The 24,475-nt window shown below is 33.7% G+C and overlaps 5 protein-coding genes across 6 annotated transcripts; 2 read left to right on the plus strand and 3 right to left on the minus strand.

The window, feature by feature from the left end:
• The first annotated feature begins 416 nt into the window (after positions 1-416).
• LOC114169592 (40S ribosomal protein S27) lies at positions 417-4,386 on the plus strand. Its single transcript, XM_028054825.2, has 3 exons — positions 417-771; positions 845-1,140; positions 2,018-4,386. The coding sequence occupies exons 1-3, from the start codon at positions 597-599 to the stop codon at positions 4,088-4,090; spliced, it is 2,544 nt and encodes an 847-aa protein (XP_027910626.1). The 5' UTR covers positions 417-596; the 3' UTR covers positions 4,091-4,386.
• Positions 4,387-5,659: 1,273 nt separating this feature from the next.
• On the plus strand, positions 5,660-11,187 carry LOC114169142 (actin-related protein 7-like). Of its 2 annotated transcripts, XM_028054180.2 has the most exons (8): positions 5,678-5,920; positions 6,614-6,706; positions 6,955-7,170; positions 7,535-7,676; positions 8,605-8,849; positions 9,458-9,641; positions 10,474-10,541; positions 10,675-11,187. In XM_028054180.2, the coding sequence occupies exons 3-8, from the start codon at positions 6,970-6,972 to the stop codon at positions 10,825-10,827; spliced, it is 993 nt and encodes a 330-aa protein (XP_027909981.1). In that variant the 5' UTR covers positions 5,678-5,920; positions 6,614-6,706; positions 6,955-6,969; the 3' UTR covers positions 10,828-11,187. The 2 variants fall into 2 exon arrangements, with proteins under 2 accessions (XP_027909979.1, XP_027909981.1); XM_028054178.2 differs by lacking the exon at positions 6,614-6,706 and having other exon boundaries at positions 5,660-5,920.
• A 1,202-nt stretch (positions 11,188-12,389) lies between these two features.
• Positions 12,390-14,396, minus strand: LOC114169143 (cytokinin riboside 5'-monophosphate phosphoribohydrolase LOG1-like). Its single transcript, XM_028054181.2, has 7 exons — positions 14,047-14,396; positions 13,841-13,938; positions 13,724-13,754; positions 13,521-13,620; positions 13,296-13,366; positions 12,929-13,072; positions 12,390-12,845 (listed from the first exon to the last, which is right to left on the minus strand). Exons 1-7 carry the CDS (start codon positions 14,236-14,238, stop codon positions 12,780-12,782), a joined length of 702 nt encoding a protein of 233 aa, XP_027909982.1. The 5' UTR covers positions 14,239-14,396; the 3' UTR covers positions 12,390-12,779.
• A 1,785-nt stretch (positions 14,397-16,181) lies between these two features.
• Positions 16,182-19,200, minus strand: LOC114170101 (purple acid phosphatase-like). Its single transcript, XM_028055585.2, has 8 exons — positions 18,853-19,200; positions 18,578-18,778; positions 18,335-18,446; positions 17,959-18,188; positions 17,662-17,800; positions 17,012-17,232; positions 16,723-16,844; positions 16,182-16,635 (listed from the first exon to the last, which is right to left on the minus strand). The coding sequence occupies exons 1-8, from the start codon at positions 19,018-19,020 to the stop codon at positions 16,434-16,436; spliced, it is 1,395 nt and encodes a 464-aa protein (XP_027911386.1). The 5' UTR covers positions 19,021-19,200; the 3' UTR covers positions 16,182-16,433.
• Positions 19,201-21,807: 2,607 nt separating this feature from the next.
• Positions 21,808-24,347, minus strand: LOC114170098 (purple acid phosphatase-like). The gene is made up of 8 exons (XM_028055583.2): positions 24,046-24,347; positions 23,768-23,971; positions 23,515-23,626; positions 23,134-23,363; positions 22,842-22,980; positions 22,543-22,763; positions 22,257-22,378; positions 21,808-22,169 (listed from the first exon to the last, which is right to left on the minus strand). Exons 1-8 carry the CDS (start codon positions 24,211-24,213, stop codon positions 21,968-21,970), a joined length of 1,398 nt encoding a protein of 465 aa, XP_027911384.1. The 5' UTR covers positions 24,214-24,347; the 3' UTR covers positions 21,808-21,967.
• Between the last annotated feature and the right edge of the window lie 128 nt (positions 24,348-24,475).

A 24,475-nucleotide genomic window follows, 5' to 3' on the forward strand; every position in this document is an offset into this window, starting at 1 on the left:
TTTAAAAGCAATTTTTTATTATTGTAATCCACATTTAAGGTTTTTTCATCATTTGCTTTTCCGATTTGTGTAATCAATGTGCAAAGCTGGTTTTTCAATAGAAAAATACTTAAAAGTTTTTAAGATACTTATGCAAATAATAAATCATAGAATAAATGAAAGACATTGGTAAATATATATAAAAGAAGAAAATGAATTTAGTCTATTTAGTTTTTATTCCCAATTTTGGTTTTTCAATTTCTCTCTCTTGTAGTTGTGGTCATTCACAATTTTGCTTCAATCACTAATTTTACAAAAAAGTTTATTCTTATTTTCGTTAATAAAAACTATTTTAATAATTTCTTAAATGCGTAAATTAGGTCATATAACAATAACAACAAGCTAGTATTATTACACTTTATCATCATGAAAAGGTAAAAAAAAAAAAAATGAAGAACAATGTTGAAGAAGTAGATATAAAGCGTGAGATGTAGCAGGTTGCTTGATTTTTCCGCCAGCAACCCTTGCAACCGTTGATTCATCTTCATCATCGTGGTCATCATCTTCATCATCATCTTCTTCTTCTTCTCGTTCTTGTTCTTCTTCTGTTTATTGTTATGGAGGTAGATTGGAATTCGCAGTGCAACTGGACCATTCCTTCTTCAGCCTCTATCAGCGACTGCATCACTTTCCAATCCTCTTACTCTCTCCTCAGTGACGATCACCAAACTGATCCCACTCCTCTTCTTCTTCATTCTCCATCGCCAGATTCTCCTCCATGCGAGATCAAGAGTAACCTCGTTTTCCCTTCACCGTACTTGAATTTCACTAACGCTTTTGATTAATTCACTATTTTTGTGAACAGTTACTTTTGCGGAGAAGCACGAGCTCAGACAAATCTACGTTCGGAGCACTGCTCGCGTCTACGAGATTTACTTTGCGCCCAACGCCCGCACTAACAATGACTATCTCTGCACTGTTCGATGCGGTCTTGCTGTTAGAGACGATCACGTTCTTCGTTCCCCCGCTGCCCAAAATGTCGGCGGTGACGATAATGTGAAAACTGAAGATGATTGGGTTGAGGTCAAAGTTCCCGATTCTCCCAACATCGCTTCGGAAACAAAACCCTACCTCAATTCCACCAAAACATATCAGTCTCAGGTATTCCTATAAGTGATTTCCCAATTTTGTTGGCTTTCGTTTAGATTCGTAAATAAATAGTAAGAAAAGAACAACTGAATTGATGTGTTCTGTTAAGGTAGATGTGGAATAAACTGTTGTAGCTTCAATTTGGTGAAGGGTTGGGCTTAAATTACACTGCTCCTCCATTCAGGAGAGGTTGATGATGCATGCATAGTTTTTGGAACTTGAACTGGCTGCATACAAAGTTTTTTTGCTCTATACATCGTTGGCACCAGTTTGATTTGACAAGAGATGAGATGATACTAGTGTTTTTGAACATTACTCTGGTTTTGTATGGACTTCGGATGAAGTTTTTTCGTGGACACTTATTGGAGGAAAAAAAGGGAATAATGAATTGTGTTTTTCTCATAAACTAAAATCAGCTTATTTAAGCTTTTGGAGAAGATATATCAGAGTGTTCTTGTAGAAGTTAAAGACTAAGTTGATTTTGGCTTATGGGAGAACTTAATTCATCTAAACTTCTTAGTCTCTTTTTTATGCCAGTGTTTTTTTCAAAAATTACCTCTTAAATCCTATAATTTATAGTGGGTTATTCAAAATTAGCTATTGATTACTTTTATAGAGTCAGGATAAATTCTTTGTTAGTCTCTTTCCTGAAGGTTCATTTTATCTGAATGGAGAAAAACTAACGCACTCAATCTCTTAGGAGGACAGGGGGAGCGTGTTTATAAAAATTAAGGGGTAGGAAAAAGTACACAAGCATAATTCAGGCGAGGAAGTGTAGTTTTCTCTTTAATAAACAATACATTATTCTCTTGACTTAGAATCTCGATGTGCCTATTAGATGGTGGTACCATACCCATCTGATTTCAGTGTCCTCTTTTCCTGTCTCCAGGATCTTTATGAGGCTACGGCAGAGATTGATGATGCAAATCCTTGCATTTCTGTTACTATTCGGCTGCTCTCGCTTCAGAATAAAGGATGTGTATATGTTGATGAGATTTATGTGTTTGCTGATCCTGTTGATTCAGCCGATTCAGAAAGCCAAGAAAAGCCTCATGAAAACTCATCCGGCAGTTCCCTCATGGCTATGTTTATCCCCACTTTAATGCAATTATCTAAGACAACAGGGCTCAACAATCTAAATGCTCTCAGAAAGGAAAAGTCCCTTGCTCAGGGGGATGATTTGGAAGCAACTCTCGCTAGTGATTCTATAATTAAAGCCCAGGTTATAGGAAACACTAGCATAACTGATCCCCAAGAAGTGAAGTTGAAGGAGGTAGAAGGAGGTTGGGTGGGTCCATCCCAGCCTGATGCTGTCTCACAGAATGCTAAGATCGAGAGTAACCCTGTTGCAGTACCCTCACAAACTGCCAAGATGGACAGCACTTGCACAGTTGTACCCTCAAAAATTGCTGAAATGGAGAACAACCATAGTGCTGTTCCCTTTCAATTGGCTAAAATGGAGTGCAACCATAGTTCTGTCCCCTCACAAGTTGGTATTCCTGAGAGCAAAGGTGGTTTTTCTTTGGGTGACAATGTTGAAAGGCTCCTGGAACAGCTTGTATCACGCATGGACAGGATAGAAGAAATCTGTTTGGGCTTTCAAGAGAAAATGGTAGTGCCCATGAGCAGCATGGAGGCGAGACTTCAAAGAGTTGAGCAGCAAGTGGACACATTGACTAAGAATTTGCAGAACTCTGCATTGCCATCACATTGTAGGATTTTATCTCCTGATGCTTCTTGTATTGAATCAGATGCCAACAGCAGTGATTGTCCTGATTATGTGGTGAATAGGGAAAGTGAACCAGATGAGAATCATTTACACACAGAGATACCACATGTCTCTCCTCATAGGTCTGATTCAGGAAATATTACTTCATTGCTCCCAGGTCTTGTAGTTACGGCCCCTGAGTTTCCTGATGGCGAGGATGAAGAAGGTAACGCATCAGGACAAGAAACAAGTTCTTTAAAAGATAAAGGAAAGCACACAATTGATGATGCATTATCTTCTGCATTAGCTAATCTTTTATCTTCTACGTCGATGGACTGTCCAAAGTATACGAAAAGTCTAACTGTTAAAGCCCCTGAGTTTGTAAATGAAGATGATGATGATGATGACCATGGGAGCAATAGTGAGATGGCCAAGAATGACTCAGTTGGTCTTGCAGAAAGTGGGGAATTTAGTCACATCCAAGTGTTAGCTTCATCTAACACTTTGGAAAATGGTGAGAAGATAAACCCGGATTCTAATTATAAACAGTCTGAAGAGACTGCCCAGGAAGCTGAAGAAGATGAGCAACTTTGCATTGCTAGAGGAGATCAAGAAGAGGTGCATGAGAAAACTAATAGTTTAACTGAACTCAATCCTGAAACAAGTTTTATTGACAACTCTGAAGAAGATGGTAATGGAAAAATCAATGGTCAGAAAACTGATGGTTTGCTCGACAATCAGACCCCCTATTGTTACAGTATCACCAAGGAGGGACCGACTTCAGGAACTGAAGACACTGTTGTAAGAGAGGTACCTAGAAAGGCCTTCCACGAGAACATCTTAGAGAACGTTCTTGGATTTTCAGTAGGTTCCTCTGTTGTAGATTTTGAAAACCCAATCTTGGACGTGAAATTTATTTCTCAGAAAAGTCCTGCCACTGATCGTTTCCTTGAAGACCTTCTTCAAGTTGACACACAAGAAACCAACAGTTCAGTAGATCCCTCTGTCAAGGAAAGCAATGTTGATCGTTCCATTGAGGAACAACTGAAAAGCAATGGTGATGTCTCAGTTGAGGAGCAGTCAAATTTGATTTCAATAGATGAGGAACCGGCTAATCTAGTTAGCGACAGTCATTTTGCTGTGGACACAGGCTTGTGTACTTCGATACCTGTGAACATCGACGACGATAATCTGACTCTGCCTGAGGATCATAAACGAAAACGTGATCAAGTAATTTGGTCAGGTAGCATATGAATTGGTTTCTAGTCCTTGTTTCAGTTCTTGAATAGATTTTTAGGCATTGTATATAAATTTTCGTGAATATCATCTTCTTCCTTCTTTAAGTTTTCTACAATAGTTTTTCTTTTTGTTGCCTTGTGGCGTGGTTGCATGCATGACAGATTAACAACTGTAAATAGTAAATCACTTTTAGTTGTAGTTGCTGGAGAATTAGTCCGAGGTGATTATTTTTCCTCTTATGCATCTATAGTTGGATAAATACTGAATGGTAGTTTTCTCTTGACCTTTTTGGTCTTTGGAAGCAGTTGAAACTATGGAGAATTTTTTCTTTTCTAATTTTTTAAAATATATGTTGAACTAACAATTTTTAACATGGGATTAACTATTGTACTCAATAAAATAAATTTTATGTCCTTATTCAAGCAATACAAACCAAACAAAAATATAAAAAATATTTTTTTATCATATGTATTTTTATCTAAATTGCGATTATTGTCTAATAAATTTTCACGATTAATTTTAGTTTCAATAGTTGAAATTGTTACGTAGTAAAAACGATATTTAAATCCGCAGAAATCTTCAACATTTGTTCTCATCCAAATGGAGATCTCTTGCATATCCCTTTCCTAAAGTCTCCTTTACTTTTATAAACATAAATATGTTTTATTTCCTAACATTTATACATGTATACAAAGGATTCTCGTCCATGTATCTTATTTAATCATTTTTGTAATTATTAAACCATCTATAAAGTAAATAAAACTTTGTACAATGAATTATATGCTTTTTTAATTATTTTTTATCATTATAGAAAAAAGGTATATACACATATTTTCACTAGTTTATTTTAAGATAAATAAATTATATTTATTCTATAAACAAGATACTTGAGTAGAAACATACTTCAGTAAAAACATGCTGATATGACATTAGAATAATGGATAATTATATTTTGACAATTTTAAATATAAAATAAATCAAGTTAAGAGAATAATTTATCCTCACTTAAATTTAACTTTCGTGATTAATTTTAGTTTTTATTTTTGTGTAGGAAAACATCTAAATCTAGAAAAATCAAGGAAAAGTAGGATTTTAGTGTCAAATTTAGGTTTAGATCCTCGCTTTTCAAATGGATAAATTAGTTCTCCAACTTTTAAAAAACATGTTAAATTAGTTTGTTCTCATATTTAAACTAATATTTTATAAATTTTTTTACTGTCTAAAAGATTTTTAAAAAATGTATTAAAGTTGTTTATTTTCTAAACTTTAAACACTATTTCATTAATTTAAAAATGTAAAGACTAAAATGAATTATGTGAAATAGTATAAGGACTAAAATACATTTTTTCCATATATATATATATATGTATGGAAAAATATATTTTGTGAACTGAACTCATTTTTAATTTAATGAACTTAAAAGCTTACATATTAATTTTCCAAATGATCACGGGCTGTGTTGTTGATAAGTTATAATTTGATATATTTGATAATTCATTTTAAAAATAATTATATAGTACTATTTTTCTGAGAAAATTCTATGAAATTGTGTTTTAAAATGGTGTCTATATTAAAAAACATATTGTGTTATTTAGGGAAAAAACAAATATCATGTTTGAGAAATGAGGGTGTTGACATGATAATTGAGTGTGACTGAGAGGCTCAGAGGGAAGAGGGGTTGAAGTGAAGGAAGAAGCGAAGAAGGTTGTTTGTTAAAGAGAGAAGATAGAAATTAGGGTTTAGGGTTTAGTTTCGGTTAAGGAAGCGATGGAAGCGGCGGTGGTGGACGTCGGTTCTAAGCTTCTCAAAGCCGGTTTTGCAATTCCCGACCAGACTCCGGCCATGGTTTTCTTTCATTCCTCTCTCTGTCTATTTGTGATGATAATAATCTAAGAATAGGGTTTTGCAAATGCTTTCTACCTTCACTGCTATGGACGGATAATAGTAATAACGGATACATATATAGATACAATAATATAGCATGTGTACTTGCAATAATAGTCATAGAGATTTGAATTCCCGCTTCCAGCAGGAACAATTTGGCGGTAATTGAACATGATTATCTCTGAGAGCTTGCGTCTCACTTGCTTTGGAATTATTTTGTGAGGGGGAGAGTAAGTAAATTTTGCTTAATGAGATAGACAATTTATAATCTCCAGTAGTGTATAGGACCTCTCAGTGGACTCTTGGTTATAGTTCATGAATCTCTTACTATCATGAAAACTTTTTATGATATTCAGAGGTATAATAAGTAGGCAGGGATGAACCTATTGCTATAGTAACTCGAGAGGAGGAGTCGATTAAGAAAGTTAAAACCTATATTATTGATTTTCTACTTCTACTCTTGGGTGACTATAGCAATCTTTTATCTACCGATCACTAATGTCTTTGAATATTAAATGAGGTCGTCATGATGTCAAAGTGTGAGGGTATAGATTCAAGATATATGGTTAATAGCTCATTGAGAGGTTCTTATTTACTGCTGGGTGTTATAAATTTTCTCTCTCATTGAACAAATTTACTTTCTCCCACTCACAGAATAACTTCATAGAAAGTGGGCAGAAAGCTCTGAAGACTAGTAAGTGGTCTATCACCACCAAACTGTTACCATTTTAAAAAATATGAATTAAGGTGAGCATTCAGATCTCTTTAAGTATTGATGCAATTATCTAGACTATTAGAGTATGGTGTCTACGTGTGAGCGTATACATCATTGTTATTATCTGTCATAACATTTGAGAGGTTTAATCTCCTTTAATGCATAATTCTAATCCACTCTGCAATGCTCAAGTATAACATTTGACTTCACAATCATCTCGTCAATTTTAGTTCTCAACTATCTCAGAATGCCTCATTGAGCCTCTTTGTATGTGACTCAGATAATTCCCACTAAAATGAAACAACTGCTTGATGATGGATCGGTTACTGATAATTCACTGGCTGAAAATGTCACGGTTGATCCAGTTGTGCGGGGATTTATTAGAGATTGGGATGCCATTGAGGATTTGTTGCAGCATGTTTTATATACTGGTCTTGGATGGGAAATTGGCAACGAAGGTCAAATACTCTTTACAGATCCACTTTGTACCCCAAAGGTTTCTGATACTTGCTTGCTTTCTCTTTTCCTTAACACATTTTTCCTAGATATCTTTTTTCTGTATATGAATATGTATTATCCTTTGCTAGTTTTTTGTTTCCTTTTACCTATCTAAACTAATCAGGCAACCTTTTGTTAAATTGAATTGCCACTAATAAGTTAGTATTATTATTTTGCTTGTGTTATATTATATATATCTTTTCTTAACTAGTATATATGTTATTGTTTTCCAACTTTGCAGACCAACAAAGAACAGTTGGTGCAATTAATGTTTAATAAGTTAGTATTATTGTTTTGCTAGTGTTATATTATATATATCTTTTCTTAACTAGTATATATGTTATTGTTTTCCAACTTTGCAGACCAACAAAGAACAGTTGGTGCAATTAATGTTTGAAACATTCAACATATCAGGGTTTTATGCTTCAGAACAAGCAGTGTTATCACTGTATGCTGTGGGACGTATCTCAGGTTGCACTGTTGATATTGGACATGGAAAAATAGGTATCAACGCCTGAAGCAATGGAACTTTACTTGAATTGTGCAAATAGTGTCTGCATTGAATAGATGGTTGCTTTCAGCTACATGCTGTGTGAATCAAGCTGTCTATTTTTGATATCGCAGTATGTTATCTCTAGCACTTAGCATGATGTGTTCTTGTATCACAGGGTCTGTGGGTAACAGGATGTCTGATGTCCTGCCTTTTTGTTTTTGCTACAGAGTAAAGAATTAATGATTTATTAATTTTCTTTATCTAATCTCAATAGTAAAATTGAATATCATTATCATATAGTTAGTCCACTTGAAATTTAACAGATTCAAAATGATGAAACAATTATTCTCCATTTCTTATATTCCAATCGGTGTATATTCCTTATGTGCCTTTTATGCTAGATTCGTTGTGTTACTAGCTTCCAGTTTTTGAATGGAAGGAATTATGTACTGAGGATCTTATCAAATAACATAACTTAGGATCCTAGTATGAATTTATTGAAGTTTCACTGTTCCACCGAGCCACTATTTTTTTGGTACATCTTGTTTTCCTAGTGGAATCAAATTTAAAGACGAAGCAAGTAGTTTTCCTTAATTTTCTTTTCTGCAGATAAGTGTCAGGAATTACTATATTTTAACTTTCACACAAAACTACGAATAACTTTTGATTACGATGTAGCTAGTAAGTGGACCAATGAAAATATTATCTAAAATTTATTGAAAAAAAAGTTAAATTCGCCCAAGATTAATACATTTCAATTACAACTTATCTGATACTCTCTATGTTTTAAACTAAACTAGATAGTGTTCCAGTAAATATTGCATGCACAATTGGAGTAAATGAATAGATGTCTGAGTGTTTGTCTTAAAATATGAACATGTTTTTGAGCTTACTTGTTATATGTATCATTATTTTTATTTTTTTTGGTTATGTGCCTAGATATTGCACCAGTAATTGAGGGTGCTGTTCACCACATTGCTTCAAGAAGATTTGAGTTTGGAGGTATTGATCTAACTAATTTCCTGGCTCAAGAACTAGGCAAGTCCAATCCAAAAGTAAATATCAGCCTGTCTGATGTGGAGAAAATAAAAGAACAGTACTCATGCTGTGCTGTAGATGAGTTAGCTTATCAAAAGACCCAATATTTTTGTCCTGTGGAGGAGCATACCCTTCCTGATGGACAGGTCTGCTTTCTTAATTCTGATAGTTTTGACTAGCAATACTCTGATTGGTAAAAGGGAAGTAAAAGAAAATGAAAGAAAAGGTGATATTAAAAATCAGTAAGCAGAGAATTGATTGATTTAAGCAAAACTTGTGAGGTGGTGACTGATGTTACATTGGAATACATTCTGTTTTCAACTTTCTGTGATTTACCAATTAAAATGTGATATTTTTAGCTTATCATGCAGCTTTTTTTTATTGTGTTATTATATATTTTAATCAGCCTTTTGAAGAAACCCTTTGTAAATCTCTGCATACTCAAACTGTTAAAAGTTGTATAAGTAATTTTCACATTCCACCAGGAGAGGCTGTGTAACAGTATGTCTTCCTGAGAACGTCAAGTTGGCTCTATTAATGGTTCAGCTGCTTTTGTGTTTCAAAATTCTGGCCCAGCCTTAAGGTTATTTCATTTTTGAGAGAAAACTGGCTGGTTTGATAGGATAAAAACTACCAACAACTCAACAACATTTGTTTCCTTCACCCCAGTGTCAACAATGTGTGTTTATATTTAAGTTCTATAAATGCATCTTCAATAATTTATTACTTATCTGAAAGTTGAATTATATTGTAGGTGATAACAATTGGGAGAGAAAGATATACGGTTGGGGAAGCTTTATTCCAGCCATGTCTATTGGGTTTAGAGGCTCATGGCATTGTTGATCAGCTTGTCCGTGCTATTTCAACTGTGTCATCTGATAATCAACGGCAGCTGCTGGAAAATACTGTGGTTTGTGGTGGCACTTCATCTATGGCAGGTATATTTTTGTCTTCATCAGTTCTGGTGAATTTAGGATAAGCTTGATATGAAGTTCTAATTGGTTATGCTTTTTGTTGTTTTTCCATCTAAAGACAATGTGCTTATATTTGGTTTGTCCATCAATATCTTTTAATTGTTATATCTTCTACTTTGAATGTAAGGGATCCTACTTCCTTTGAGATCAGAGTAGAATATAACCTAATATTTGACAAATAAATTCATATTATTTAGTTAGAAACTGTGATGTACAAGTGGAAAGGCTGTTTCTAGGATTTGGATATGTAAACTCCTGCTCACAAGGTTGTTCTTACTACTGTTTCATTAAGGGCCTCCCCATTATATTTTAAGCTCTCTATTCTCTTCCTCTCATCCATCACATTCCTCACTTGGTCCTGCATTGTCCAACAAAGCTGCATGGGGCTTCCTAACGTATTTTTGAAATAATATTTATATATGGAAATTCTAATATGACCTTTTCTGGTGGATTTTTCTTTAGGCCACAATAAAATATGAACAGCTTTAATTCTGTATACTTACTATTTGCGGACTGGGGTAGAAATGGCAATCTTTGATGTTCCCTTTTTTCTTTATTTCACAGAATCTGGATTTACTTCCCTACTTGTATAAATAGTTATTATATGGAATTTAAGTTTTACATTTAGTTGCAGATGGAATTTAGGTCTTTTTATTTCCAATTATGTTTTACATCAAGATATTCATATTTCTACCGACAATATTGGCTTTATCTCACACTACTAAGATTTCCTACCTATGCCAATGCTGTTTCTCTTAGTTATCTCTGACGGGCTAATGCCACTTCTCATTGCCAGGTTTTGAAGAGAGATTTCAGAAAGAATCTAGCTTAAGTTCATCTGCCGTTCAACCCACCCTTGTTAAGGTAATTTGGTTATCTAGTAAAGTGACTTCAAATTTATACCAACTTAATATAACGTTAGAAACCTTAAAGATAATATTATTATTCTTGTTTTAACTAATCTTGCCACTGGTGGATAATCTCTGGCTTATTGCAGCCTCCAGAATACATGCCAGAAAATTTAACCATGTATTCTGCATGGGTGGGAGGTGCAATACTTGCCAAAGTGGTTTTCCCTCAAAATCAGCATATAACCAAGGCAGACTATGATGAAACCGGACCATCCATCATTCACCGGAAATGCTTCTGAAATTATTCATCTCCAGGATTTCAACAATTATTTATTCCTCTGCTTGTACCGGTACTGTAACATGTCGTGCGTGTATAATTGTAAAAATTGTAGCAATCTCCATTAAGGTAATCTTCTCACTCTTTCTACCCCCCAAAAAAATTTCTTCTCACTCTTCGTGAGTTCCTAAGTTTCAGTAGAAGATTTCCAGAAATACTTTTTCCTCAGAAATGTATATATGTGGGAGCTTGCATATCTTTTGCAACGCGGATATCCTTGTAAAATATTCATTTTCTTTGTAACCTTGTAGGCTGTGGCTACTAGCAACATCCCTTCTTGCAGAACCCCTTGTTCCTATAATAGTTTGCATTTTATGGATTACTAACATTCTCTTTAATAGTTTAAAAGGAAATTATATTTTAGGCTTCTTTCAACTTTGCCATCGTAACTGCAGTACCATAGCTGTTATATCTTTACAATGGTTTTATGCAACAAGTGCTGTGAAATGAGATTGTAAGATTGGCTTAACAAAGCAAAGTGTTATAAATTTGACTTGCACCTAAAAGTACAGCCACGTCCCAAGCACTACCTTCTGCTACTCTTTTCTTATTAGATCTTGTCCAACCCAATAATTGAGGGCCCCTTCACTTCATCTTATACTTGTACAACCAGAATGAATTCGTTTCTCTTTATTGCTCAATCCATCGACCTTGCTTTGTTTTCTAACGTATCCATTACACCATTTTAAAGTCTGCTTCTAGTATTCTACCAATAAAAAAGTATTCCACGTTGTATTCCTTTACTTTAGTGTAAATTTTTATTTCGTATGGTATCGATTAATTGTAGGATCTCTAACATGAAGATGGCATCTAGAGAGAGAAGCATAGATTTAAAGAAAAGAGAAATAATAAATGTTGATGGAATATTTGATAAACATGTGTTTATATAAATAACATCAGTGTCGTATTAAACTGAGTAGAACTTAACATATTGACTTGAACCACATCCTTGATGAATTATCGTTTAACAGCAAAAGAAAAAAAAACAGAATTGATTGACACGTATATTTTATTCCACAAGACTAACTTCAGATGATAAGATAAGCTATACTTAAAAAAGTAAAAATATCTAACAGGAAGAAGTATACCCGTTTCAATTATCACCCATTTCAGATGAGTATCGGATTCTAATCACATCGGTGTACATAAGAAAAGAGTTCAGAGAATTTCTTTTATTCCAGATCTGTGCAACTATTTTTAATAAAACAAAAACAATAAAAAAAATGGTAAATAAGTGGACGAAACAAAACTGCCAGATTAAGGAAATTATCAAGGATCACGAACATTTTAAATGCAATAATTTCAAAACACAAACGCGTAAAAAAGAAGAAAAAAAAAGGGAAAAATAAAACACCCCACAAATCTCGAGATTGTATATTCGTTTTTGTACCATAGGAACTATACTACAGAGAATATCATTTTCGGATATATCTCTTTATCTTTGGTGCCCCTTGTTGAGTAGGAAATGTTACCCAATGAATTGTGAAGTCCATTGCACAGGTTCTCTCTGAAGTTGAAAGAGGCTAAAAAACAAACAAAAGTGTCACTTTTATAATGGGACCGGTCTACAAACGGAAGGAGCAAGAGGAATGCTTCAATTCACACATCGCACTCCAACCACCAATTTTCTCTTCTAAATAAAAACCAGGGACCAAGTGGACGATGGGGTCCGTCAAAAATAATCATAAACAATACATGCAATTTAATGATGGAGTCAATGGATCTTTCAGGGAAATATTCAAAGTTCACTAAATTTAGTATTATTCAATGGATTTTGAACATGCACGTTTCATGCTTAATGATGTAGAATCTTTAGATTTCCACGCTAGAGATAGTACTTTTGCTTCATTTTTTGTTGTTGAAAGTAAATGGGACTACACGTTCTTTATGCAAATTGATGATGAACATCTAAGATCATAGCACCTCCCCAGTTTCCCAACTTTGTCTTGATGCAACCTTCTGATGGTTGGGAACATATTCCTGAAAGAAACAAGAAAAAAATTACCAAAAAATTTATCTTGGTTATGATCAAAATCATCATGTTGTTGTGAGTACTTTCGTACCTCCATTTTCTTTATCAGTTCTTCTGCTGTGTCTGCTATGACTACAATATGCCTTGCAGAGTTGTCTATAAAACCCTCTTCCACTCCCTTGTCAAATAAGGTCAACAAGCTGTTGAAATACCCATCTACATTCAACAAACCCACCTACAGATTCACAGCTACAACGTCAATTATCATTAACAAATTAAAGAAGTCAAAAACCCATATCCAAAATTCATTTTCATTTGTGTTTGTTTCGTTAAAACACAACCTTTCTAAACATTTTCAGCTTCTCAAGCTTCATGTGCTGTTTTATAAAACATATCAGAGTTTATAAATCCTTAACGCTTACAAACATATTCATTGATTCAAACGAGGATGATCTTACTGGTTTATCATGTATCCCTAGTTGGGACCAGGCTATCACCTCCAGCAACTCTTCCATGGTTCCATAGCCTCCTGAACAGTTTCATACTTTGGTTTAGTTCATATATATATATATATATATATATATATATATATATATATATATATATATATATTTGTGAAGTAACTAACTATAAGAATGTTTCAATATGGAAAAGAACTTCGAAATCTTGTCTATGATATATACCAGGAAGAGCAATGAACGCATCAGAATGTTTAGCCATCACTGACTTCCTTTCATGCATATTTGCAACTGTTTTCACTTCTCCAAAAGTTTCCCCAGAAATCTAATTGCAGGCTTTGGTCAGTGTAATGAATAGTTCAGATTGAAAGAAGCAGATGATGATGATGATGATAGTAATCTAATCAAGGATGAATAAACAATTGTACCTCACGAGGAAGCAGAGCTTTAGGAATCACACTAACAAGGAAAAAGATAAACAAACAATGAAGCTCGTGAATTAAAGGGAAACTGATGTGATCTATCAAAAGTAAAAAAAATAGTACCCAAGAACATGACCACCTCCCTTTTGCACAGTTTCAGAGATCAAACCCATTAGTCCTAATCTTCCTCCTCCATAAACCAAATCAATCTTCCTTTCAACCTACCCAAAACAAATTGAACAAACAAACACACATGCAAGAGTTGATCAAGGGAGAAGACATAACCCAATTCATGAATTGGGAACTAAAAATAATACAAAAACTATCACCAGCAATTCACCAAGCACAAGGGCTGCATCACTGAATGAAGACCTATATCCCACTCTACTTCCACAGAAGACACATATTCTTTGGAACCTTCTTTTCTGCTTATTTTCTGCTGACACCTTTACTTCTTCCATTCTTCCAATGATAACAGTAGTGGAGAGAAGGTATAATCCTGAAAGAAAGAGCATATACATATATATAGATATAGATATAGTTAGATAGATAAAAGTGAGTGTGCTTTAGCTTTAGGGTAACAGAAAGAGACACCCTTTTGGAGAAACTACAGAATTAGAAATTTTATCTAAAGACACCATTTTGCCTCGTTGAAAAGAACTTGGCTGGACAAGACCCTTCTCCATCTTCTTCTATTTATTTATTTTTTTGTCAACTCTCTAATCACTGCTTCTAATAATAAATAATCTTAATATAATGCGCTGACCAATCACCACAACAATTCTGCACACTATGCTGAATTACCGTGCAAGGAATGTCTTTGTTCAATCAAAACCAAGCTATGTTGAACTTTAGAAGCAACTGTTACCTCCATTCAATCAAATCAAACGTTCCTTCTTTATTTTAAAGTAAAACTATATTTAATTCCATTCACTGTTTACCGTGTCGATACGAATGGTAACAGTTGTAGATGTTGACGACAAAAAATGTCATATACTTCGTAGAGTTGAATATGTGAATCTAACTAATTTGCAAATTTTCCTTTGTAAATGGATGTTGACATGTGAAATAAGGGTATCATTGCAATAAGTCCCTATTCACTCCAAAAAAAAAAAAGTTTAATTACTGAGATATGACAGTTACTTTTATTTAGATGTGTCAGTTTGGTATTCATTTTTAAAAATGTGTCAATTGAGTCCTAACTTTTGAAAAGATGCTTCAATTAGGTCATTTTTAGCAAAAAATTATTAACACCGTTAACGGTATTGATATTTAAAATGACTTCCAAAATTAAATATTGATACTTATATTAGAATTTCGTGGCAAAAGTCATGAATTAAGTTAACGGCTTTAATAAGTTTTGTGTGAAAGGGATATGATTAAGACACTTTTTCAAAATTGGGACTAGATTAACATATTTTTAAAAGCGGATACCAAACTGACACATCTGAAAATAATGAGTATCATCCGACTAATTAAAAAAAAAGTACAAGGCATTTCTTCAACTATTAACTATTGGCAAAATCTTTAAAACTGATAATTTTTTATAGTCTAAGCATCCAATAAAACACCCGTACACAATAAATACTTACACACTTTATATACAACAACAATAAATACCAAATATCTAATAAAGAGATAGAGTAAATTAAGTTTATTTTTTAATTTTCTTAAGAGTAGAATATATTTCTGACCCAACCAAAATATGAGTTTTATTCTCTCTAACTTTTGTGTTTATCTACTTTTTAACGATTGTTCAACTAAAATATTGCACTATTTTCTTATTTTTTGTAGATAATCACCTACGTTCTTAAAAAATATAGTATGTGGTTAAATTGGTTGATCACCAACCTTACATAGCCTAGGGGTTTCTTCCTACACCTCCATACAACTTGTCATAAATATTTATATTCTGATATATATAATTTTGAATATATTTTTTATTCCAAATTTATATTTTAAAATATACAATAAATTTTAAATTATATAATTTAAAATATAAATGTATTTTAGATTATACCATTTGAAATACAATTTTTATATTTCGGGTTTTCTGATTTCCTAAATACGAAAAATTATATTCTGGGTTATATTTTCAATAATACAAAATAAAAAAATATATTTCAAATTGTATATTCTAGAATAGAAAATTTATATCCTAAATTATATAATTCAAAAATAACAAAATATCATATTGAGGAGAAATTTTTGGAATACAGGAAGAAGATGCTGATAGGCTAACATGTGTAGGTCCACATTAAATGGGCCAAGTAACACCAAATTTTGGCCCGTGTACATTACATGTTAATGTTGAAGAAGAACTACTAACTGTAGCATATTGTAGATTCTCAAAATAAATTCAATCCATCTTTATTTTATTTTTTTTCTTTTTATCTTCAGAAGATGGCTACTCTTCCCACAAAATAAAGAGAGACACAAGAGCTAGAAAGCAGCCATTTGAGGGTAATTCAAGTTTAAGCTTCTTTTATTTAGGTTTCTGGTATCAAAATGGTACGATTCCCAAGTATTATGAGAATTTAGAAGCATATTGGATGATGAATTTGATTCTGTGTTTTTGTGCAGTGCTACCTAAAATCATACCATAAAAGTGTAATGTGTTTCAATGATGGAGGTACTGGCACCAATTAGTTGCCGACAGATGAATTTCTTAACATCAAATTGTGTATTGTTGTACTAAGATCAGTGAATGTGCGTATTAATGTGAAACATGAGCGATGGAATCATCAACTGGGTGCCAGTATCGGTTGAAAAACCAAACGGAATCAGCCTCCACAGCAACTCCATCATGATTTCGGTTCCAGCTGTAGTGAGCATGTGTTCGGTTCTTTATGTCAAATATGGCATGTCCAAAGCTGGCTTCTCGGAATGCAGAATACTCTGGTTGTGGTTCTGTCATGCTGCAGTTCAAATGTTGTTCAACCTTAATGACACAAAAGTAAGGAAAAATGTGACAAGAATCATCATGTTACGTTCAATGAGCATACTTGGTTGCTAAGCCTTCAAGGTTTCCTCCATCACCAATGGTGATATACACAGGAGCTGATTGATCTTTTATAGGAGTGCAGACGCCATTTACAACGTTGTATGCAATGTTAGAAACACGTTCCTGATACATAGCAACACATCAATCATATACTGATTCCAAAGAGAATATGGAATCACAAATTTTAGGAACAGAATATGTTTCCAAGCTTGAAAGCAAGCCTAATGGTACATGATTATTGATACTGGTGGCTTTCAGAAGCATTAGAAATTTCAAGTTTTAGCACTTACAGATCGTTCATAGGCATGGACATGACCAGCAAACACAACATCAACCTTGTACTGCACAAACCAGGCTTCGTACATTACTCTCATTGTTTCCCCTTCCATGTAGTGATAATTGTAGCTGTTGTACCAAGGTGAATGCATGAGAACAATCAACCAAGGAGTCTCTGTTCTGTTAACTTTCGGTAGCTCCTGTTCAAGCCATTTATACTGTGGTGTATATTTGCCTGAGAATAACCAAGATTATTATAACAAAGGGCTACCAATTTCAAAGCAGTGGCATCATGGATTAGGTGTGCATTTAATCCAATAAAAAAACAGAGTGGCGGAAGAAAGCAACTTAACTTTCTACGTTTGAACTATTAACTTGACATACACACACAGATTATTAAGGTAAGTGTCGTTGGTCAGTAATTTAGGACACCGACATCATGCTTTTAGATAAACAGCAACAGTGCACATTAAGTTGATACACACATATAGATACAGACCTAAGAGCCGAAATTATTGAGCATAATTTTATTTTTCTGCTGTAAATTAAAGCTAATTGCTAAGTGAAGTTATTACAAAACAGAAATGAGTTAACCTGAAATCAAAGAATTAACCAATGTTCTCTACAAAAGTAGGAATCATGTACAAGATGTGGAGGGCATTACCATAAGCTGAATATGAGGACAAGACAATAATGTGTGCTGAAGCTCTCTTGATAGAATACCAGAAGGGTGAACTGCTCTCAGATGCTTTGTAAGGAACATGGTAACGGTTGGTGAAAGGCTTGAAAGGTACGGTTTCACCCTGCAACAAAGTGTTCATCTATGTTAAAAACTCACCTCTTATCAAGATTTGGACTGGAAAATGCATTACACCAAAGTTAAAAATTATCTTTGAGAGAAAACAAAGAAGTTTTTCAGATAATTAAAACCAGATAAAGTGAATTGGTTTGAGTAGCTTACAAGTTCTGGAGCAAAATCAATTTCATGGTTCCCTGCAGTCCAAATCCATGGTTGATATGCAACACTTCTTTCTGTAAACCTTCCCCAAGTATCCCACCTTACATTATCATGATTCGGATAGTTATCAGCATAAGAGAGGTCTCCAACAAACAGTACAGTTTCTCCTTTTCTTGGACTCAATTCATAGTGAGTAAGAGTCACATTTGAATCAAAACTCTGACCAAGATCCCCTACAAATAATGCCACACCAGTTTACAATAAACATATTGGCCTATTAGGACACAGACATGTAGCACCGTTTATCTCAAATTAATGGTAAATAAATGTTCAACCATTCATGGTAGTAAAAAGACCCTATACTATATTGTAGTGTTACCTATGAGACCAAATGTGTATGGTACATCAGGGCCAATTTCTGGTGGAGTTACGAACCAAAACTGTCGTGTTGTGTTCCGAAGTCCAACTTCATAGTAGTATTTGGTGTTATACTGCCACAAAAGAAGCACATATATCAAAAGTTGATTCACAAAATTTTTTCTTTTCTCTCACAAGCTTCTCTGCCTTGGCGTGCATCTGGACAACAAAGAACATAACAATGAAAAATGGAAAAGAGAAGTACCTCTAAATCTCTGATAGTGGTGTGGTGAATAAAGCCAGAAGAGTAATTGAAGAACCTGTAAGTAACAATTTCTCCTTCTGCAATCTTCTTCTTCCCACTCTTCTCACTCCAGTAACGCACTTCACTCGAACCCGGTTCATCCATCGTCACCCATGACACTATCATTCCCCTCCCCACAAGGTCACCTTGCGTTATATGAACCTTAATACACACCACCCATTACCATTGATTCAATTCAAACAAAAGAAAACTCCGAAAGGGTATAGAGTATGTACCTGCTGAGGAGCATTATAACCAGGAGGAACTGAAAACACATCACTGTGAAGTGGCATATCCACAGTCTTCTCTGTTTTCCTAGTGAAGGAGCTGCTTGAGCCTCCATTACACACCACAAACACATTCAGAACCAAAGTTAAAGCTAAGAGACCCTCCACAGCACCCATTTTGCTCAAACCCTCTGATCCTACTGATCCAGGAATATAACAAGGAATGGCATATAACAAGGAATATTCAGATTAGGGGTCAACGTGACAATGGGCCCATGAAGCTTGCAACGTTGTCCATAGTTTCCTTTCGGTTTAATTAAGACAGTGATTGATAACAGTAATAATAATGTATGATGATAAAATATTCAAGGATCCATGTTCTTATCAGGTCTCGTGTCTCTCTATCTATCACACTCGCACACTTATTCATCTTTTTTCTCTTTCTCTCTTTCTCTCTTTCTCTTCCATCTCACATGAAAAGAAATTGTTCGCTAGATTTCTGTGTTTGTTTCAAGCGAATTAGTCTTTGTGAGGAAAGTGAGACGTTAACGATTGTGAAAGGAGAGGTAGACACAATCCATTAACATTATTTTTTATTTCTATTTATAAATATTTTATAATTATTTATTGACTAACCTTTAAATTTATTATAGATTTAATTTCTTCGTACTTATTATATTTACTTTGTTACGTGTTTGCTGATAAAAATAAATTAAAATTTTGTCATATATTTTTTCGTCTTTTTGATTTGATTATCTGGTTATTGTCTCTTAAATGAAATTTTCTAAATTTTAGATCTTTAACCTCAATATATGACATTATAGAAAATATTTGTAGTTATTTTAAACAAAATTTAACATATGTGATAGGATATTGATTAATATCTCTCGTACTAATAGGATTGATTACTTTTATTATAGCATGAAATTATGTATACGTCCAATCATATAAAATGTATACTTAAAAGGAATTATTAAAATAAATCAAAATCGTAAAAAGTTCAATTTGGATCTTCTCAATAAAACGAAAAGTAATGAAAGGTTAAAAAATAATTAAGGAATTCAAACAAAATAAATAAAGGATATTAAAAGGAAGCATTTGTTGTGATGAAAAAGAAATTGATAAAATTAGTTTGACCAATATAAAAACGATAGGTTTCATTAAATATCTTTGATAACTTCTTTCAGTTGTATGTTATTTATGTTATTATTTTGTTATAATTTTTTGTTTTTTCTATTTTCTCTTTATATTCATGAATATTTCATTTTTATAAAATTATTTTATCTTTTAGGGACGAACAAAATTAATCTAACTACATTTAACTATAATTATCTTTATTATATTAAAGTAACAAAAAAATCTAAACTATTTATAACAAAAATTAAATATTAAAGCGGAAAAAATAAATTATTTATAATAAAAATTAAACAGTATTATTTTTAAAAAATTGAACTTCTATCGATTTACTACTTACTAATTGAATTGTGTATTCTATTTGTTTCTTTTTCTTGGATAACCTCATACTCTAAACATTGTGCACACTCCATTTTTAATTCAATCACCACCATTGAGACAATGATCATGAGCTTTTCATCCCCGTTACTATCGTAAAAGGCCATGCCGCCTTTATCCCTTGCTCTCGTTGTCCCACCTTACCACATTCACTGCAATTCTAATACTTTACACCCCACCCAACTGGTATGTCTTCTTTTGAACCTTAACCCTAACATTACCTTCTCTTCTCTTATGTGTCTTTTGCATTCTTCTCATCTTTTTATTCTCAATGCTTTGCCACTCCCATTTCACCTTTTTGTTTCTCATCTCATAATATTTTTCTATTTTTCCTAAATATTTATGTTTTTACCAATTTCGAAACTCTATGTTCTTCACTTTGACAAAATAGTTATTTGTGTGAAAGATTCACATACCAATTGAATCTTGTCCTTTAAATTCCAAAATTTATTTATGTTACTGTTTATACACTTGTTATATTTAATTTGGAGAAAAGTATTATGTTTACGATTGTGGTGTTGGTCCTGAAAAGACTTGGGTGTGAAATTTTTTACGCACATTATAAAGTGAAATTTTCCTTTAAATTCATCATTAAGGGTTAATGTTCTCCTTTTTTTTTTCAATGTGTTTTAAAATTCAACACGTTCGGTTCGGTTCGTGTGATTATACTTAGATTCATCTCATCAACAAGAGATCATACTTCGATTAGTGTGAACTAATTTATTGGAAGAAAGATTTTTAAAAAATGTGTCATCAACATAAATAATACATGACAATATATGATATAACTAAATAGTGTTATGCTTGTTCAATGAATATTATTTTTTATAATTCAATGTATTTTTGTTTTCTTCGATAGTTGAATGAATATCATTTTCAAGCTTATTTAAATTTGATTTCTTCTATATTAATTGATTCCAAAGTTTATAATTTAATTTTTAAGTAAAATTTCAATTTTTTTCACATTTTTATATCTATGTAACAATTAAATTTTAATCTTATAGTATTCCCACGTATATTCACTATTTAAATATAATTTATGCATATTTTCAATAAAATAAACTCAATAGCTTATTATTAATTATTTATCCAACATTTGAAACACGCAAATTTTGAACTTCTCCATCAATCAATTTAACGTTGATGACAAAGAATTAATAAATTATCAAGAAAAATAACCTAATTTTCTTTACAACTTTATTCTAAACAGTTATTCGAAAAATTAAAATGTAGCATATCATAGATTTTCACAATAAATTCCATCAATCTTTATTTATTTTCTATTATCTTTTTAACTCCAAAAGATGACTACTCTTAACATAGTCAGAAACCAGGCATTTGAGGGTAATTCAAGTTCAAGCTGCTTTTATTTAAGTCTTTTGCATTATGAGAATTTAGAAGAACACTGCATTATGCATTTGACACGAACTGTTACGATCAAAGTATACAGAGTTTCAGAACAGAAGCTCGCAATTTGTATTCATCAACTGTGACAGAGATTCATAGACATGGAAGATCAATGTTGGTGGTTTTGCCACCAAATAGTTACCGACTGAAGAATTTATTGACATCAAATTATGCATTGTTGTACAAAGATCAGTGAATATGCGCTTCAATGTGAAACCTGAACGGTGGAATCATCAACTGGGTGCCAGTATCGGTTGAAAAACCAAACGGAATCAGCCTCCACAGCAACTCCATCTTGATTTCGGTGCCAACTGTAGTGAGCATGGGTTCGGTTCTTTATGTCAAATACGGCATGTCCAAAACTGGATTCTCGGAATGCAGAATACTCTGGTTGTGGTTCTGTCATGCTGCAGTTCAAATGTTGTTCAACCTTAATAACATAAAAGTAAGGAAAAATGTGACAAGAATCATCATGTTACGTTCAATGAGCATACTTGGTTGCTAAGCCTTCAAGATTTCCTCCATCACCAACAGTGATATATACAGGAGCTGATTGATCTTTTATAGGGGTGCAAATGCCATTTACAACGTTGTATGCAATGTTAGAAACACGTTCCTGATACATAGCAACACATCAATCATATACTGATTCCAAAGAGATCATGGAACCTTAAATTTTAGGAACATAATATGTTTCCAAGCTTGAAAGCAAGCCTAATGGTACATGATTGATACTGGTGGCTTTCAGAAGCATTAGAAATTTCAAGTTTTAGCACTTACAGATCGTTCATAGGCATGAACATGACCAGCAAACACAACATCAACCTTGTTCTCCACAAACCAGGCTTCGTACATTACTCTCATTGTTTCCCCTTCCATGTAGTGATAATTGTAGCTGTTGTACCAAGGTGCATGCATGAGAACAATCAACCATGGAGTCTCTGTCCTGTTAACTTTCTTTAGCTCCTTTTCAAGCCATGTATATTGTGGCGTATATTTGCCTGAGAATAACGTTGATTAGCTTAACAAAAGTGCTACCACTTTCAAAGTAATATGCAAAAGACATAGGAGTGCATTACCATAGGCTGAATATGAGGACAACACAATGATGTGTGCTGAAGCTCTCTTGATAGAATACCAGAAGGGTGAAGTGCTCTGAGAAGCTTTGTATGGAACATGGTAACGGTGGGTGAAAGGCTTGAAAGGTACGGTTTCACCCTGTAACAAAGTGTTCATCTATCTTAAAAACTCTATTCTTACCAAGATTTGGACTGGAAAATGCATTACATTACAATTTATTGTTGAGAAAAACAAAGAGAAGTTTTTCAGATAGTTAAAACAAAATGGAGTCAAATCGCATTAGAAACTTACAAGGTCTGGATAAAAATCAAGTTCATGGTTCCCCACAGTCCAAATCCATGGTTGATATGCAACACTTCTTTCTGTAAACCTTCCCCAAGTATCCCACCTCACATTATCATGATTCGGGTACCGATCCGCATAAGAGAGATCTCCAACAAACAATACAGTTTGTCCCTTTTTTGGACTCGATTCATAGTGAGAAAGCGTCAAATTTGAATCCAAACTCTGACCAAGATCCCCTACGAATAATGCCACACCAGTTTATCACAAACATATTGTTGGCCTATTAGGACACAGACATATAGCACCTTTTATGTCTCAAATTAGTGCTAAATAAATGTTCAACCATTCATGGTAATAAAAAGACCATATACTATATAGTAGTGTTACCTATGAGACCAAATGTATATGGTACATCAGGGCCAATTTCTGGTGGAGTTACAAACCAAAACTGTCGTGTTGTGTTCCCAAGTCCAACTTCATAGTAGTATTTGGTGTTGTACTGTCCCAAAAGAAGCACACATATCAGCAATTGATTCACGAACAAAAATGCTCTTTTTCTTTTTTCTCACAAGCTTCTCTGCCATGGCATTCATGTGGACAAAAAGCAACACATGATTTAAATAATGGAAAGGAGAAGTACCTCCAAATTTCTGATGGTGGTGTGATGAATAAACCCAGATGAATAATTTGACAAGAACCTATAAGTAACAAATTTTCCTTCTGCAATCTTCTTCTTCCCACTGTTCTCACTCCAGTATCGCACTGCACTCGAACCCGGTTCATCCATCGTCACCCATGACACTATCATTCCCCTCCCCACAAGGTCACCTTGCGTTATATGAACCTTAATACACACCACCCATTATCATTGATTCAATTCAAACTAAAGAAAACTCCGAAAGGGTATAGAGTATGTACCTGCTGAGGAGCATTATAACCAGGAGGAACTGAAAACACATCACTGTCAATTGGCATATCCCTTGATTTCTCGGTTTTCCTAACGAAGAAGCTGCTTGTGCCTCCATTACACACCACAACCACGTTCAGAACCAAAGTTAAAGCTAAGAGACCCTTCACAACACCCATTTTGCTCAAACCCTTTTATGCTACTGATCCAAGTCAAAACACTCGATGAAGCTTGTTAATTGTTATGACTGGTATATAACAGGGAAAATTCGGATTAAGGGTCAACGTGACAATGGGACCATGAAGCTTGGAACGTTGTCCTTAGTTTTCTTGCGGTTTAGTTATGGCAGTGACTGATAACAGTAATAATAATGTAATGACGGTAAAATAATTTTCTTTAAGTCGACGTGAAATTTTTAACACACTCCTCTCAGATCGGGTT

This window comes from Vigna unguiculata, chromosome 11 (genome assembly GCF_037176805.1).
Source record: "Vigna unguiculata cultivar grain cowpea cultivar isolate G323 ecotype 2 chromosome 11, ASM3717680v1, whole genome shotgun sequence".
NCBI classification, from domain to species: domain Eukaryota; kingdom Viridiplantae; phylum Streptophyta; class Magnoliopsida; order Fabales; family Fabaceae; genus Vigna; species Vigna unguiculata.